The 18665-nt window shown below is 48.8% G+C and overlaps 1 protein-coding gene across 2 annotated transcripts in view; it reads right to left on the minus strand.

Moving 5' to 3' along the window:
• Positions 1-18665, minus strand: part of SPG7 (SPG7 matrix AAA peptidase subunit, paraplegin) — a 120155-nt gene that overhangs the window by 68359 nt on the left and 33131 nt on the right. For both annotated transcript variants that reach the window (XM_033941296.1, XM_033941295.1), the window contains exon 3: positions 11233-11322. In XM_033941296.1, coding sequence (XP_033797187.1) covers positions 11233-11322 — 90 coding nt within the window. The remainder of the gene's footprint in view (positions 1-11232; positions 11323-18665) is intronic.

Genomic DNA, 18665 nt, shown 5'->3' on the forward strand with positions numbered 1-18665 from the left:
ATTATACAAGGTTCTCATCTTTACTTGTATTGAAAAACCCTAAACTGTACATAGAGGTATTAGTTCCTTAGTATATGCTCAATTAGGATAAAAATTTGTATCGTAACTATGGCAAATTGTAATCTGATAACTCTATAACCCTTTCTGAGCTCTTTGGGGAGAACGGGATAAAAAAATGAATTAAAGAAATACCTACAATCCAGTTAAAATGTACCCAACACAATAACCATGAAGAAATGGCACAGAGGATAATTAAATTAAAAAGGAAACAGATGCAAGAATATTATTTCTTTAGAAGATAGAAGTCTATAGCATGTGTGAGCTATGTGACTGAAGAATTGCTGAAAAATGCATTTGAATTCTTACAAATTCAGTAACAATTAGCAGGTTAATAAAACACTAATCTTGCAAGCCGGGTTGGCCACTGGGTCCATTTTGTAAACTGATTGGCCATTTGATTCCTTCATGTTTTAGGGGCTGGTTTAGTTCTTTGGGGGGGTGAGTAGCAGAAGTGAAGTGGGATTGATTAGGGTTACCAGGGTTGGACTATTATTTAGTATTTGGCTCCTGTCGTTCCAGGCAAATTACCTTTCCCTGTCCCGGAAAGCTTTCAATCTAAGTTTGTATCTGAAGAAAAGAACAGTTCAGGGGCTTGATCAAGGCCCCAAGACGTATCATGGGATTCAAACCCTGGTCTCTCTGGCTCACAACCTGCCGCTCTAACCATAAGGCTACTCAAATTTAGTTTTATTTAATATGCTTCATCATTTTTTATTGTTGAAGCTGCTGCTCTCTGCTGAGATTGAGCATTTGTTTGAATTTCTTGAACATGAAGAAACATGAAGGCAGATCAAGCTCTTTCTCGCTGGTGGTATCACCATTTTGTTAGTTTGGTTTGAGCCCTGGAGTGGCTGCAGGCGATAGGGAGCCCGAGGAGTTGGGTGAGGTTTGAGCTTTTTGGGCTTACTCCTTAAATAGATTAACCAGCTGAGCTAACATTAAGCCCATGGCCTGCTAGCGTACTTGGGCCTTTTCTTTTCTGATTGTGCATTGTTATTTAGAATTGTCCTGTTGAGATCCAGCTTCTGGTATCTATCTGCAGGTTTGGGCCATAGTCCAAAAGGTAGGCATGGGATGTCGGTGATGAGGAGCATGCTCCACAATCTCTAAGACAAAGATGAAGTAAACCCCCTTTCCCCCCAAAAAAAAACCAACCCAAGCACCTGCTCTCAGGAAAAGGGCCTTAGATACAGGCAGCTGTCAAATGTGTATCCTTAAGGAATAATTTTTCCCTGCCTCCTACCCCCCCCCCAAAAAAAAATGTAATTAGGTATATTGATTTAATAATAATGTTTCTAGAAGTGTAGAAAAAGAAAACGTGTGGTGTTCATTAGAGAATGACATTTGTCCCCGTCACTGCCCCATCCCTGCGACCACTCTCCCTGCCGTATCCCCTCCATACAAGCCTCAGTACTGCAATATTTAGCTTATTCCTTCCTTATAAATCAAAGTTCTAGCTGCTGAACTAGAGAAAGAGATGTTCAGCTGGCAGGGCTTTGTTTATAAATTTTTATCAACACAACTAATATACTACTTTATCCTAAAACAAATAAAATAAATATAAATTTTTTTTTTACCTTTGTTATCTGGTTTGTGCTTTCCTCATCTTCTCCTTATTCATTTCCTTCCATCCACTGTCTGCCTTCTCTCTCCCTTCCATTTCTCCCTCCAACCCCCCTCCCAATTGGTCTGCCACCCATCTTCTTCCCTCCACTCCCCTCAGTCTGGAATCCCTCTCTTCTCCATTTCCCTTCAGCATCTGTTCCTCCGCACCCCACCTTCCCCAGTTCCCTTCAGCGCCTGTTCCTCCGCACCCTACCTTCCCCAGTTCCCTTCAGTGTCTGTTCCTCTCCACCCCACCTTCTCCAGTTCCCTTCAGCGTCTGTTCCTCCCCACCCCACTTTCCCCAGGTCCCTTCACCGTCTGTTCTTTCCACCCCAACTTTCCTCCTTTTCTCCCTCCCAGCTCCTTACCTTCGCAGCAGGCAATGCTGGAGCGCTGAAATCGCGTGTAGCTGCAGGAAAGGTCATCTCTGATGCAACTTCCGGTTGTGTCAGAGATGACTTTTACAGCGGCCACACGTGATTTCAACACTCTGGCTGCTGGTGGGAAGCACTTCTAGAGAAATTGCCTGCCGCGAAGATAAGGAATAGAGAGAAAGATGCTCAGGTGGTGGCAATTGGGCTCAGGCGGTGATCAGGAGGGAGGGAGGGAGATGCTAGGGCGGTGGCAATCGGGCGGAGGCTATCAGTATAGAGGGAGGGAGTGCGATCGGTGACTGTGTGCGTTCCCTCCCTTCACTGCAGAGACAAGGCCATTCACTACTCCATGGGGCGGTGAATGGCCTTCTCCCCATACCTGCGGCAACCACTTCTTTTCTCTCCCCCATTTCGGCGGGTTACCCGTGGTTATCCGCAACAAGCTGCGGATACCAACCACCGTGCCATTCTCTAGAGAAGAGCGACTAAACTGATAAGAGGTATGAAAAATTTTGCATACGCTGACAGGTTAAAAATGCTGGGGCTGTTCTCCCTAGAGAAGAGGAGACTTAGAGGGGACATGACAGAAACCTTCAAAATCCTAAAGGGCATTGAGAAAGTGAATAAGGACAGATTCTTCAAACTGTGGGGACCCACAACCACTAGGGGTCACTCGGAGAAATTGAAAGGGGACAGGTTTAGAACAAATGCTAGGAAGTTCTTTTTTACCCAGAGGGTGGTGGACACATGGAACACGCTTCCAGAGGATGTGATAGGCCAGAGCACTTTACAGGGGTTCAAGAAAGGTTTGGATAGGTTCCTGGAGGATAAGGGGATTGAGGGGTACAGATAGAACCAGAGGTAGGTTATAGAAGTGGTCAGAAACCACTTCACAGGTCATAGACCTGATGGGCCGCTGCAGGAGCGGACCGCTGGGCGAGATGGACCTCTGGTCTGACCCAGTGGAGGCAACTTCTTATGTTCTTAGTGTTCATCAATGCTGAAAGTAAAGAGGGTAGATTAGATTTTAGTCCCTTGGCTTTTCTTTTCTTGATTTTACTTTTGCTGTAAAAATGCTAGTTAATTATGTTTTTGTTTATTCAATCAAATTGCAAGAAATGTGGTTATCTGCTCAAGTTGAGAGGTGTGTTTACATATCTGTCTGTGTATGTGGAGGAATAGCCTAATGGTTAATGCAGTGGACTATGATCCTGATGAACTGGGTTCAATTCCCCCTGCAGCAAATTGTGACCCTGGCCAAGTCACTTAACCCTCCCACTAGGGACAGAGAATGTGTAAAGCGCTGCACACATCTATGAGCACTATATATATAAAGGCCAAATGGCACATCCACAGCATCTACCATCTCCTCTTCTCCCTAAGAGGTCCCACACGTTCTTGAATTCAGACACAGTCTTTGTCTCCACTACCTCTCCTGGAGACTATTCCATGCATCTACCTCCCTTTGTGTAAAAAAAAGTATATCACCTTTTAACGTCATCCTATGTCCTCTTACTCTGGAGCTTCCTTTCAGTTGAACGAGATTTGCCTTGTAACCTAACATAACAATAGGCTTATATACCGTAACAACCTCGCAGTTCTGTACGGTTTACAACAAAGAAAAAGAGAACGTCACATACACAGGAATATTTGAACATCTCTTTCATATCTTCCCTTTCCTGCCTTTCCTCCAAAGTATACAGATTGAGATCTTTAAGTCTGTCCCCACATGCCTTATGACGAAGACCACAGACCATTTTAGTAGCCTTCCTCTATACAGACTCCATTCTGTTTATATCTTTTTGAAGGTGCAGTCTCCAGAATTGTACACAATATTCTAAATGACGTCTCACCAAAATCTTATATAGGGCATCAATATCTCTTTTTTAACTAGAAACATAGAAACATGATGGCAGATCAAGTCCAAATGGCCCATCCACAGCCTCCACTATCTCCTCCTCTACCCTAAGAGATCCCACATGCCTGTCCCACGCTTTCTTGAATTTAGACACAGTCTTTGTCTCCACCACTTCTATAAAAGACTATTCCACACATCTACCTCCTTTTCTGGCCATTCTTCTGTTAATTTCCTTGAATATCGTGTGCAATTCTAGTTACCATATCTTAAAAACGATACACAGAATTAGAAAAGGCTCAAAGAAGGGCAACCAAAATGATTATGGGGTTGGAACATCTCTCATTTGAGGAAAGGCTTAAAAGATTATGGCTTTTCAGCTTGAAGAAGAGAAGATTGAGGAAGTATAAGATAAAGGTTTACAAAATTCTGAGTTGAGTTGAGCGGGTGGACATGACTCGATTGGTTATGTTCCAAAGACAAGGGGACGCTCCATGAAATTACCGTATTTTCGCGGATATAACGCGCGCGTTATACGCGATTTTACCTACCGCGCATACCCCTCGCGCGTTATATGCCTGAGCGCGGTATAGAAAAGTTTTTAAACATAGTTCCCACCCCGCCCGACGCACGATTCACCCCCCCAGCAGGACCGCTCGCACCCCCACCCCGAACGACCGCTCGCACGCGCTCCCACCCGCACCCGCATCCACGATCGGAGCAAGAGGGAGCCCAAGCCCTCTTGCCCGGCCGACTCCCCGACGTCCGATACACCCCCCCCCCCCCGAAGGACCGCCGACTTCCCGACAATATCGGGCCAGGAGGGAGCCCAAACCCTCCTGGCCACGGCGACCCCCTACCCCCACCCCGCACTACATTACGGGCAGGAGGGATCCCAGGCCCTCCTGCCCTCGACGCAAACCCCCCTCCCTCCAACGACCGCCCCCCCCCAAGAACCTCCGACCGCCCCCCCAGCCGACCCGCGACCCCCCTGGCCGACCCCCACGACCCCTCCACCCCCCTTCCCCGTACCTTTGGAAGTTGGCCGGACAGACGGGAGCCAAACCCGCCTGTCCGGCAGGCAGCCAACGAAGGAATGAGGCCGGATTGGCCCATCCGTCCTAAAGCTCCGCCTACTGGTGGGGCCTAAGGCGCGTGGGCCAATCAGAATAGGCCCTGGAGCCTTAGGTCCCACCTGGGGGCGCGGCCTGAGACACATGGTCGGGTTTGGCCCATGTGCCTCAGGCCGCGCCCCCAGGTGGGACCTAAGGCTCCAGGGCCTATTCTGATTGGCCCACGCGCCTTAGGCCCCACCAGTAGGCGGAGCTTTAGGACGGATGGGCCAATCCGGCCTCATTCCTTCGTTGGCTGCCTGCCGGACAGGCGGGTTTGGCTCCCGTCTGTCCGGCCAACTTCCAAAGGTACGGGGAAGGGGGGTGGGGGGGTCGTGGGGGTCGGCCAGGGGGGTCGCGGGTCGGCTGGGGGACGGGCGGAGGTTCTTGGGGGGGGCGGTCGTTGGGGGGGGGGGGGGGGTTTGCGTCGAGGGCAGGAGGGCCTGGGATCCCTCCTGCCCGTAATGTAGTGCGGGGTGGGGTTAGGGGGTCGCCGTGGCCAGGAGGGTTTGGGCTCCCTCCTGGCCCGATATTGTTGGGGAGTCGGCGGTCCTTCGGGGTGAGGGTGCGAGTGGTCCTGCCGGGGGGGGGGGATGTATCGGACGTCGGGGGGGGCATCAGGCTTTCAGGATGGGGACAGACCTTCAAGGGGGGACAGGACTTCAAGGGGGGACAGTGCACGGAAGTCAGGGGGGGTGAACGGAGAGTCGGGACAGCGCACGGAAAGTCAGGGCGGGCGAAAGGAGCGTCGGGCATCATGCGCGTTATATGCCTGAGCGCGGTATAGAAAAGTTTTGGTACATATCATCGTGATTTCTGCGCGCTATACCCCTGTGCGCGTTTTACACAGGTGCGCGTTATATCCGCGAAAATACGGTACATAGTAATACTTTTCAAAAAAATTAGGAAAAAAATATTTATCCAAGAACAAGCAAAGAACCAAAAAAGAAGAGACAAGGCCTCGAAGTGCTGTAGAGCAATGGCAAGAAGAGGTACTGGAGACATCACAACCAGCGTAGGGACTCAAATCTTTATTGAAGTAAAATCATAAAATATGCAAAATCCCAATCATACAACATACGAAATCCCAACTAGGACCCAGTTTCGACGACAGCATTGCCTTCCTCAGCATTGCCTTCCAGTGTCGGCGTCTCTGTAACACTTTAAATCTTTAGGCAGTACCCATACTGCAAGAATGCGAGTGCCTTCCCACCCAATGTCAACTCACAGGACCATCAGTTCTTAGTTTTCCGTGAAGCAAAGAAATTGTATCTTCAATGCATCAAACTTATACTGACTTTTACAAAGCCGCAGTAGAGGATTTTACCAAAGGCCAGCAAGGTAAACGTACAGACACTCATAGAATTCCTATCAGCATCAGAGCATTTATTTCGCTAGCCCGTAGTAGAAACCTCTACCGCGGCTTTGTAAAAGGAGCCTTTAGAAATCTTTTTCTGCCTTCCCGTTTTTTGTTTTATTGTAGTTTTCTTCATAATTCTTCATTTTTCTCTTTTTTTAGTCAATCCCTCAAATTTGGTTAAATGTTTTTCATTTTTTTGTATTCAGGTCATTTGAGGTCTTTTTCACCCCAGGGAGCAACAACAGTTTTCGGCATACTTTTCAATCGAGCTGCCAAGTCTTTTGACTTTGCATTGGCCATTTTTCCTTCCATGTCAAATAGGATGCTGAGCAGCTTCAAGAAATTATTTGATGTAATTGAACCATTTCTGGCTCTGACACCCATAATTGGTGTGTTCAAAGTCTAGCCATGATCATTGGGACATTCATCATGACCTCTACCTACATATGTAAAAAAGAGGTCACGTAAAGCCAGACAACGTTAGTGTGAAAGATTTTTTTGTTTGCCATAGACATCGAACAAAGCAGGAGATATGGGGCTCGACACAAATCCTGCACCGACACTGGCATCAAATACAGGACTCATAGTTGTCTTCTTCCATGCCTTACCCATCAGGGGAGACAGCACTTAAGAAAACTAAGAAGTATAAACATTCTTCCCCTTCAAGGCATTATCCCAGGTGTCCACCTCCTCAACCCATAGTAAGCTTCAGATCACGTCTTGACATCGAAGTCTCCCATGCCCAGACAGCATACACCAGAGACTGCTTCCATGCCAATGTCTCTTTCAGTGCAATGACAACTCTTCAGGAGGACATCTGGGCTCTGCTCAAACAAGAGCTTTTGGTGCCACACAGGCTTTAAAGGCGTCCATACCAGTCTCAGCCCAAGGTTATGTGGTGGTCAAGATCACACAACTCTGCTCAATGTCAAGGGGTTGGCACGGACCCATTTGATACATGTGTCGTCATCAGTAGAGGAGCTATCTTCTGGGTTAAAGCACCAACCCATGCCTCAACACACACTCCATGATTCACTTAGAAGGGAATGTTTTGAGGAGTCTGATTCAGATACCTCAAATCACTCAAATGAGGATTTACCAAAGTAGTCAGCAGAAGAATCCTATGGTATACCCTCTGATCCTTCCCTTCTGCCTCAAAGCTGTAAGTCTACTCCAGAGAGCATATCCTTTACTGGCTTTGTAAAACAAATAGGTCAAGCTCTTCCTATCAAAATGGAGATAGAGGAAGAACCTTATTCAGAACTTTTTGAGTTATGAATCACCATCAAATGACTGTATCAAGGTGACTTTACATAGGGTCATGAGAGATACCCTATTTAAGAATTAGGACAGGGGTAGGCAATTCCAGTCCTCGAGAGCCGGCGCCAGGTCAGGTTTTCAGGATCTCCACCATGAATATGTATGAGATGGATTTGCATGCACTGCCTCCTTGAGATGCAAATCTATCTCATGCATATTTATTATGGATATCCTGAAAACCTGACCTGGCTCTGGCTCTCGAGGACTGGAATTGCCTACCCCTGAACTAGGAAACCCTTCTTTCAAGTCCAGGTGGCTCCTAAACAAATTGACAATGTACACCAGTGGTTCCCAACCCTGACGTCAGAGAAGGGGCGGGACCGCGGCAGAGAGAAGACAACTTGGGCAATCTATGCAGCTTACAAAGATCGCTAGAGCCAGGGATCTTCTTCTGCAGGGAAAGGTTGCTGAATTTTGGTAAATTAAACACGCAGGCCTTCAGGGGGGGGTGGGGGGTTGTAGTCCTTCTTGGGGGGGGTGCAGGCCTTCCAGGGGGGAGGGGATGTGTAGTCCTTCGTGGGGGGGAGGTGCAGGCCTTCCAGGGGGGATGCAGGCTGGTCTTCAGGGGTGGGGTGTAGGCTTTCAGGGGGGGACATGCAGGCCTTCAGGGGTGGGGTGGTACATGCCTTCCAGGGTGGGTGCAGGCCTTCAGGGGGGACAGGCTGGTCTTCAAGGGTGGGGTGTAGGCCTTCAGGGGGGTGGTACATGCCTTCTGGGGGGGGAGGTGCAGGGGAGATGCAGGCCTTCAGGGGGGACAGGCTGGTCTTCAAGGGTGGGGTGTAGGCCTTCAGGGGGGGACATGCAGGCCTTCAGGGGTGGGGTATAGGCCTTCTGGGGGGTGCAGATATTCAGGGGAGGGGGCCCTGGTGTAGAAGTACACGAAGGGAGGGAGGAAGGGAAGGGGGGTTTAAAGAGAAGTGCATATCCGCCTAGAACCGCAAGGCACAGGCGGAATAGAAATCCCTAATGTAATGTAATGTAATATGCTGGACTTTGGGGGGAAGAAATAATGGGTCTAAAACAGAGGAGAGGGAAAGATATGGTGGACAATGGGATTTAGGGATGAAAGGAACAGAAAGGGAGAGATGGTGGACCCTGGGGTGGTGGGGAAGGAAGGAACGATGCTGGATGAAAGGGTAGTTGAGAGAAGGTGGATCTGTGGATGGAGATGAAAAAAAGGAAAGATGCCAGACCTCTGGGAGAGGGAAGGGAAATGGAAGGGGAGGACACAGATGGAAGATTGATGGTTAGCACGGAGAAAGAAGAAAGAAGGAGACCCTAGCAAGCAAGTTATCAGAAGGCAACCAGAGCCTGGGACCAACAAGATTTGAATAATGACCAGACAACAAAAGGTAGAAAAACTAATTTTATTTTCTGTTTTGTGATTACAATATGTCAGATTTGAAATGTGTATCCTGCCAGAGCTGGTGTTAGACCGTGAACATGAGTTAGGATTTAACAGAGAGGAAAAGTCTTTTTTATTTGTTTATTTTTTTTACACCACAGCACCAGTGTGATTAGGAGAGGGCAAAGGGGGTGAAGAGGCTATAAAATAAACCCACCAGGATATTTAAAAAAAACACCCAATTGGGCAGGAAAATCGAATCGAATTGGAAAATCGATTGAATCGAATTGAATCGAATTTTTTTTTCCTGAATCAGGCAGCACTACTGTGAGCATCCACTGGGGACAGAGAAATACCGGTAATTTTAAGGATGTGTGGTGACTTAAGAGGTGAATGAAACAGAACTATTTTGCTTCTCTTTTATATCTTCATTTATGAAGCCCAGCAGTGGGGAAGGAAGATGATGCCAAAAGGACTTCTTCAATCTGTGTCCCATATATAGCAAGACAGATTGGGGGGTGGGAGGGGCTGGAGTTAGCCGTTACGGCAACTCCAGACATGGGGCAGTGCAACCGATGCCGTACAGACTTCTACGTCCCATATGCAGCAAAGAGGTTCAAGAGCAATTATCATTTATACCACATTCAAATCATCTGGGTGCAGGTCTTATCTATCTCTGGTGGAGGGGAGGGGGAAACATCTTAGAATGAAACTTAGCAAGTGAAATGGGTAATTTCTGGAGCGTCAGTAAATGACAACATGTATAGCGCTGTGTACGCCTTTCAGCACTCTCTAAGTGATATGTCATTAGTAGTAGTTTGTTGCCTTGAGAATGAATGTGACTGTTTGGGCAGACCGGACGGACCACACAGGTCTTCATCTGGCATCAAAATGTCCCCCTTCAAATAGTTAAAAATACAAAAATTCTAGGAGTCACTTTCGATAATAAACTAAATTTTCACGACCACATCAGTAACATTGTTAAATCTACTTTTTATAGATTTCGCAGGATTCGATCCATTTCAAAATTCTTATGCCCAAAATCACTAAATATTCTTATTCATTCTCTGGTGATTTCAAAAATAGATTACTGTAACTCTCTTTTTAAAGGAATATCATTAAATGAAATTAAACGTCTTCAAATTATCCAAAATATCTCTATTAAACTCATAACCAAATCAAAAAAAATTGGACCACGTTACACCACTTCTGAAAAATGCGCACTGGCTCCCAGTCAATCACTGGATAACATACAAACTCTGTTTACTTACCTTTAAAACTCTTTTATACAAAACCCCAGCATTTATATATAAATCATTAATTCCGTACCATCCATCTAGAACATTAAGATCCAATGAGCAACATCTTTTAACCATTCCATCGCTTAAAATCATTAATACCAGACGGCAATTCATCTTTTCTGTGACCGCCCCACAGACATGGAATTCTCTCCCAATTTACTTACGTATGGAGCAGGACCTTGGTAAATTTAAAAGTAATTTAAAAACCTTCCTTTTTAAAGATGCTTTTAGTAGCCCCTAGGCCACAGATTACATATTATTAAATTATGTTTTAATTTATCTTCCTTTTATACTTTTCCTTGTATTGCTTTACTATTCCTAGTTGTATTTTGCTATCCCTTTCTTCCCTATGTTTCCTAAATGATGTTTTAGTTTTTAACTTAATGTCAGTATTCAAAGTTTGTATTGTATTGTTTATATTGCTAATGAATGTATTTTAAATTGTTAATCGCTTTGAAATCTGACTAAGCGATCAATCAAGAGATATATTAAACTTGAAACTTGAATGTACTCTGTACTAACAAACAGCTATTCATAAAAGTTCAAGGAGGAAGTAAGACTCTGAACTCTTACACTTATTAAAAGACCCGTAAAGAGAATGAGCCACCCACCCCCGTTTTTTCAAATCATACCAGTTTCTGTTGAAAAATGTCACCTTTTACAACCTCTTGAATCACCGTTTCAGGTAGAGAGGAAGCCCCAGCTTCCCTTGAACAGGCTAGAATTGATGGAAGGGAATGCTGCCATGAATGAAAGTAGGGATGGAAGCCCAAAAGAGCAAGAGAAAGGTGCCAAACAAAATAAAAGATTAATTCCCTTTAAAGGAATCTAAAGCTGGAAAACACTGATGTCATGTGCATAAACAGCTATGAATGAGCTCCTTACAAAAAGCAATCATACCATCATCCTCCTCAGTTGGTTTCCCTTTGGCACCTTCATTTTTATTACTCTTCCACTGAGATCTAGAAGAACTAAAAAAGTAAGTACCACCTACAAAAAAAAAAAGGAAAAGAACAGGTCAATTTAAATTTCACCATGCACATTATATTTTCCATATGTTTTCTGTGAATTTAGTGTTGTTGATGGTTAAATGAAAAGCTGAAGAAAGCATTAATCTAAAATACTGTACTTGGGAGTTTGATGTTCCTTTCCTTTCGTCTGGCAAAACAATTGGGTTATTATCTCTGTCTACGGATGGAGGTAGAGAAACGGATCTTTTCCAATAACATCACCAATATAAAGATGCTGGTGCTTCAATATGCCACTTCCAAAATATTTATTTATTTTATTTAAGCATTTATATACCACTTATAGTCTAAGTGGTTTACATTCAGGTACTCAAGCATTTTACCCTATCTGTCCTGGCAGGCTCACACTCTATCTAATGTACCTGGGGCACTGGGGGATTAAGTGACTTGCCCAGGGTCACAAGGAGCAGTGTGGGATTTGAACCCACAGAGTGCAAACCCAAACCCTACTGGTATAATTTTTTATTTAGTTTTTTCCAAAGGTCAAGAACAGAGCAAAACAAGCAAGCAAATATACAACAGCCATAACCCCCACAGTCCCGCACAATCAATAGGTTGTACCGTAATTCTTCAGTAAGGCCATAGATTTCAACCCAATGGACTACCCCCCCCCCCCCAGCTAACCATCAATAATAAGTAAGTGTATAAGGGTTCCAAACTTTAAGGAATAGTTACAATCGATTTTGCCTCATTGCGGTTAACTTAAGACATCCGAAAAATAAAGTCTAGCTTACCAAGAAATTGTTGCCGAATCTGTTTCCAGTGTGCTGCCAGCAAAAGTCTGCTGGTCGTGAACACATGAAAAGCCAGTTTCTGGGATCTGCGAGGCAGCACCCCATAAAATATATGTAACAGAACAGTCCCCACATTTTTGCAAAATATCAGATAGTGCCTCAAATACCATATCCCAATAGGGGATGACTTTTGGGCAATCCCACCATATATGTAAAAATGTGCCCTGTTGCACACACTGCCTCCAGCACAAGTTGGAGGTCTGTGGATATATTCTATGTAATCGTACTGATATAGCATTTTATATCTGTTTTCCACCTAGGAGCTCAAAATAGATATGTATAGTTAATTCTGAAACTGTTTCTCCCAACACCGAGTTGATTGAACTTGTCCCAACAAGGTCTCCCATATGTTTATATATCTGATTGGGCTTGCAGTTTGTTGAATGTGCCTTATAAAATCGGGTAATGCATCCTCTACCACTGTTACCACTTATGGCCCACTCTAGCGGAGTTTCCAGTAGTCGAAACTTGCCAATAGTTTACGCTTAATAAAATCATGTACTTGCCTAAAATGGAAATAGTCAAGGGCCTCCAAGTCATAAGCCTCCAATAGATCAGAAGAGGGTAGAAGCTTACCCTCCTTGATAAAATCTCCCAAATCAATGAGACCCTGCTGTGCCCAAGTCTTATAGAAGGGATCTAGCCTACCCGGCAAAAAGCCCTCTGCCACCCACAATGGTATGCTCAAGAAATAATGTCTGTTACAAAGTAAACGAGAACTAGTCCAAAGATTATAAGTATGATACAAGTAGGGATTAGTGCCTTTCATTAGGCTCTGTGCTTCTGTTAAGGGTAACCAGGGGAGAACTCGGCACAAATAGCACAGTTACTTACCGTAACAGGTGTTATCCAGGGACAGCAGGCATATATTCTCACATGTGGGTGACGTCATCTACAGAGCCCCAGCGCGGACAGCTTTTCAAGCAAACTTGATTGAAGTTTCAAGTTTGCTACACTGCACCACGTAAGTGCATGCCTTCATGCCCACTAGAGGGCGCATCCCCACCTCGTGGTCCTCAGTTCCATAACCAGCAAAGAAGCCATCCCCGGGGAGGAGGGCGGGTTGTGAGAATATATGCCTGCTGTCCCTGGATAACACCTGTTACGGTAAGTAACTGTGCTTTATCCCAGGACAAGCAGGCATGATATTCTCACATGTGGGTGACCTCCAAGCTAACCAACAAAGGGCAGGTGGGAGGATGGCAATTTAGGAAAACAGGTTACGTAACACCGACTGGCCAAACCGGCCGTCGCTTCTGGACAAAGTGTCCAGACAGTAGTGGGAGGTGAACGTATGAACTGAAGACCAAGTGGCAGCTTTACATATGTCCTCCACAGGAGTAGACCGGAGGAAAGCAACAGAAGCTGCCATAGCCCGGACCTTATGCCCCGTGACTCGACCATGGAGCGTGAGACCAGCATGAGCATAGCAAAAAGAAATACAAGCAGCCAACCAGTTGGACAAGGTGCGCTTGGAAACAGGATGTCCCAACCAATTAGGATCAAAGGACAAAAACAATTGAGGAACCTTCCGATGAGACTTGGTACGTTGGAGATAAAAGGCCAACGCCCTCTTACAGTCAAGCGTGTGAAGCGCCGTCTCACCAGGATGAGAGTGGGGCTTCAGGAAGAACACCGGAAGAACAATGGACTGATTGAGGTGGAAATCAGACACAACCTTAGGCAAAAATTTAGAATGGGTGCGAAGAACCACCTTGTCATGATGAAACACAGTAAAAGGTGGATCCGCAACCAAAGCCTGCAGCTCGCTAATCCGACGAGCGGATGTGAGCGCAATCAAAAAGACCACCTTCCAAGTGAGAAACTTAAGATGAGATTTGTCGATAGGCTCAAAAGGAGGCTTCATCAGTTGAGCTAAGACCACATTAAGATCCCAAACTACAGGAGGAGGTTTCAGAGGAGGATGGACATTCACGAGACCCCTCATGAAACGAGTTACCAGAGGATGAAGAGAGAGAGACCGACCCTCGAGATGCCGATGGAATGCCGCAATGGCACTGAGATGCACCCGAATGGAAGTCGTCTTCAGTCCAGACTTAGACAGATGCAACAAATATTCCAGCACCGAAGACACTGGAACTGAACTCGGGTCCAGATGGTTCGAGGAACACCAGAATGAGAATCTGGTCCACTTCTGGGAATAACAAAGCCTAGTCGAGACCTTGCACGAGGCTTCCAAAATCTCCCTCACCGACTGAGAAACAGGAACCGAAGTCAAGGGGAAAGGAACCAAGCGGTCAGATGTAAAGACTGAAGATTGGGATGTAACAGCGAGCCCCGACTCTGAGACAGCAGAGAGGGAAAAACAGGCAGAAGCAGAGGTTCCCTGACACTGAGTTGAAGGAATAGGGAGAACCAATGTTGACGAGGCCAACGAGGCGCAATGAGAATCATAGCGGCTCCGGTCGATTTGAGATGCACCAGCGTCCTCAAGATCAGAGGAAAAGGAGGAAACGCATAAAGGAACCTCCCTCCCCAGTCGAGAAGAAAGGCATCTGCCTCGAGACGGTCCGGGGAGTAGATCCGTGAACAATAAAGAGGTAGTTTGCGGGTCTCCGGTGAGGCAAACAGATCCACCTGGGGCGTCCCCCAGCGGTCGAAGACCTCGCGCAGAACTCGGGAGTTCAACGACCACTCGTGCAGCTGGAGAAGACGACTGAGTTTGTCCGCTAGGCAATTCTTCTCTCCCTGGATGTAAACCGCACGTAGGAAAATGTTCTGGGAAACCGCCCATTCCCAAAGGCGCAGGGCTTCCTGGCACAGGGCCCAAGAACCCGTTCCCCCTTGTTTGTTCACATAATACATTGCCACCTGGTTGTCCGTTCGCACGAGGACTACCTGATCGTGGAGCAGGTGGCCGAACGCTCGAGCCGCCCGAAAAATGGCACGAAGCTCCAACACATTGATGTGACAAAGGCGGTCCTCTGCCGACCATAGACCCTGGGTCCGCAGACCGTCGAGATGAGCCCCCCACGCGTACTCCGAGGAGTTCGTGGTCAGGACCTTGCGGTGCAGAGGAACGAGAAAGAGCAAACCCCCTGAAAGATTGGAAGAGTTTGTCCACCAACGGAGCGAGCGTCTCAAAGAAGGAGTCACCGTTATCGGACAAGAGACTGGATCGCAATCCTGGCGCCACTGAGAGGCCAAGGTCCACTGAGGAAGCCTCAGGTGCAACCGGGCGAACAGAGTGACATGGACCGTCGATGCCATATGGCCCAGAAGCATCATCATGCGCTGCGCCGATACTGCGGGCAGGAGAGAAACCTGGCGACTCAACCGAAGCAGAGCCTTCAACCGAGGAGGAGGGAGGAACGAACGAAGGCGAACCGTGTCCAGCACGGCTCCTATAAACTGAAGGGATTGAGCCGGACACAACTGAGACTTGGGGAAGTTCACTTCGAACCCCAGACGTTGAAGGAAGGTGATAGTCTGTCGGGTCGCTGAGATAACCCCCTCCCTGGTCGGGGACTTGATCAGCCAATCGTCCAGATAGGGAAAGACCTGCAACCCCCGAGATCGCAGGGCTGCAGCGACCACCACCATACACTTCGTGAAGACTCGAGGGGACGAAGCCAGTCCGAAGGGGAGGACCCGATATTGGAGGTGCAACTCCCCCACCTGAAACCGTAGGAATTTGCGGAAGGCGGGATGCACCGGAACATGAGTATATGCTTCCTTCAAGTCTAGGGAGCACATCCAGTCCCCTTCCTCCAACAGAGGGTACAAAACCGGAAGCGATAACATACGAAACTTCTCCCGGACCAGGAATTTGTTGAGCTTTCTGAGGTCCAAAATGGGGCGTAAGTCCCCGGTCTTCTTTGGGACCAAAAAGTAACGGGAGTAAAACCCCCGTCCCCGCTGGTCGGGGGGTACAGGTTCCACCGCCCGAAGGGTCAACAAGGCCCTGGCTTCCGCGAGGAGAAGGGGAAGCTGGGTCCGGTCGCATGGGCAAGCTCCCGGCGGAAGATCCGGCGGCGTAGCTGAGAAATTTAGAGAGTAGCCCTCGGAGATAATCCGGAGCACCCAAGTATCTGATGTGATCCCGGTCCAGGCCGGATAAAAGGCCCGGAGTCGACCCCCGATAGGAAGGGGGTCCGGCGAGAGTGCGGAGGGGGCCCGCCCCCATCCGCACATCACGTCAAAAAGACGGCGACGGCTTGGACGCCCCCGGCGCCTGCGGTTTTTGTTGGGCTCCTCTCCCCTGCTGCGGCGGGGGCCTAGAGAAGGCCGGTGTGGACTTCTGCGGATATCTTCGCGGGGGAGGCCTAAACGGTTTCTGCAGCGGGGCCCGAGGTTTAGAACGGACCAAGGAGGCAAGGGAGCGCTCCTGTTCCGACAAACGTTTGGTCGCCGCCTCCAGGGACTCGTCAAATAATTCAGAGCCAACACAGGGTAGATTGGCCAGACGTTCCTGCAAGTTAGGGTCCATATCAAGTGTACGGAGCCATGCCAGCCGGCGCATTGCCACTGCAAAGGCGGATACCCTGGAGGCCAGTTCAAATGCGTCGTAAACTGCGTGGAACAGGTACAGACGCAACTGAGAGAGGTTGGACATGAACGTGGCAAAACCCTCCTTATGGGAATCCGGCATGACCCCTTGATATCGAGGCAAGTCCTTGACCATGCTTCGAAGATAGGAGGAAAACGTAAAGGCATAATTAAGGACCCTGGTAGCCATCAATGAATTGGAATAGAGGCGACGACCAAACTTGTCCAGGGTCCGCCCCTTCCGTCCGGGCGGGACCGCCGCCGAGACCTTGGAGGGCTGCGACTTCTTGAGCGCCGACTCCACGAGCAACGACTGGTGAGACAGTTGTGCTTTCTCGAAGCCCTTACATGGAATGGTCCGGTACTTGGACTCCATCTTAGATGGCACCGCTGTGACTGTAAGAGGGGAGTCCAGATTTCTCAGGAAGGTCTGGTGAAGGACCTTATTGAGAGGCAGACGAGGAGTTTCTCTCGGGGGATTGGGCAAGTCTTGCTCCTCCAAAAACTCCTTCGTATACTGAGACCCAGCAAGTAAGTCCAGGTCCAAAGCCCGTGCCATATCCTGCACGAAGTTCGAGAAGGAAGAGGGCCGGGAAAGCGGGGAAGGAGTCCGGGAAGACCTCCCCGCCGAGCAGAAGGGGGAAGCCTCGCGGGAATACCGAGGCTCCCTACCAGACCCCGATCCCCAAGAGGCCACACCCAGCGACCTCGAAGGGGTCGGGGACCGCCTATGCCCCGAGGAGCCCTTAGGGGAAGTCCCCGGGGTACGAGGCACCGAGGCACGCCCCCTACGTCTCGGCGAGGAGTCTCTCGAACCCCGTCCAACGGAGGACCGGAAAAGCCTCGGATTGTCAAGGCGGAGCTCCGAGACACGCAACGTCTCACCTCCACTCGGCGAGGAGCGACCGCGTCTCCGAGGAGAACCCCGAGAACGCTTGGGCTTCCTTGGCCGACGCCTCGCCCGAGGCCGACCCGAGGGCGAGGAGCCCCGGGAGGATCTCGAGGAAGAGGACGTGGAAGAGATCCTCCGAACCCGACGCACCTTGTCCCGAGGCCGTACACTTCTCTCAGGCTGGTCAACCGAGGTCGAGGCCGAGGGCAAGGTCGGGGTCGAGGTTGGAAGCACCCCGGGGGCCAAAGCCGAGGGCACCGAGACCGAGGCCGCCGACGCCGGGGCAGTTGAGGCCGGAGCAGACGAGGCCGAGGCCTGCTGCAGGTGTTCAATGGCCCCGGACAGCTCCGAGGTAATGAGGGCTCGGAGCAAGTCCTGGAAGGTCGGAATCCCCATCATGGCCGGTAGGTCTGAGGCCGGGGGGTGCCCCCTAGAGGGCGACCTCGGTCTCGAGTATTCCCTCGGGGCACCAGGCTTCGACACTCGGGGCGGGGCCGAAGACGACCCCCCCCCCCCCCCGTTGTTGAGGAGCCCGAGGATGGCTTCTTCGCTGACCCTGGAGTCGAGGACGGAAGCGAGGACTTACCCGAGGCAGGCTTGGTTGAGGCGGCAGGCTTCGAGGAAGTAAAGGGTCGCGGCGAGGTCGAGGGACCCGAGGCCGAGGCCGAAGCCGCGGCCGACGTCGAGGCCTTCCCCGCTGCGGGGTCCACAGAGAAGAGCTCCGCCATCCGGGCACAGCGTCGGCGGAGCGCTCTGGATTGAAAAGTGGAGCACCTCTCACAGGAGTCAGTAGGGTGCTCCGGACCTAAGCAAATCAAGCACCACCGGTGCGGATCGGTAATTGACAGCAACCGATCACACCGGGTGCATTTTTTAAAGCCCGTCAAGGGACGGGACATGAAAAAGAAAAGGGGCCGGGAACGAACGACATCCCGCGGCCGTGGCTCCCGGGAGCCCCAGGAGCCGAACGGAGAAACAAAGCTTTTTTTTTTTTTTTTTCGACGATAAACGACGGACTAAGAAGGAAAAACAACAAATAAAGCACAGCGACCGAGCTAAATAACCCAGACGCAGTGTCAGAAGGCAAAGCTATCAGAGCTCAATTTCCAC

This window comes from Geotrypetes seraphini, chromosome 4 (assembly GCF_902459505.1).
Source record: "Geotrypetes seraphini chromosome 4, aGeoSer1.1, whole genome shotgun sequence".
Classification (NCBI taxonomy): domain Eukaryota; kingdom Metazoa; phylum Chordata; class Amphibia; order Gymnophiona; family Dermophiidae; genus Geotrypetes; species Geotrypetes seraphini.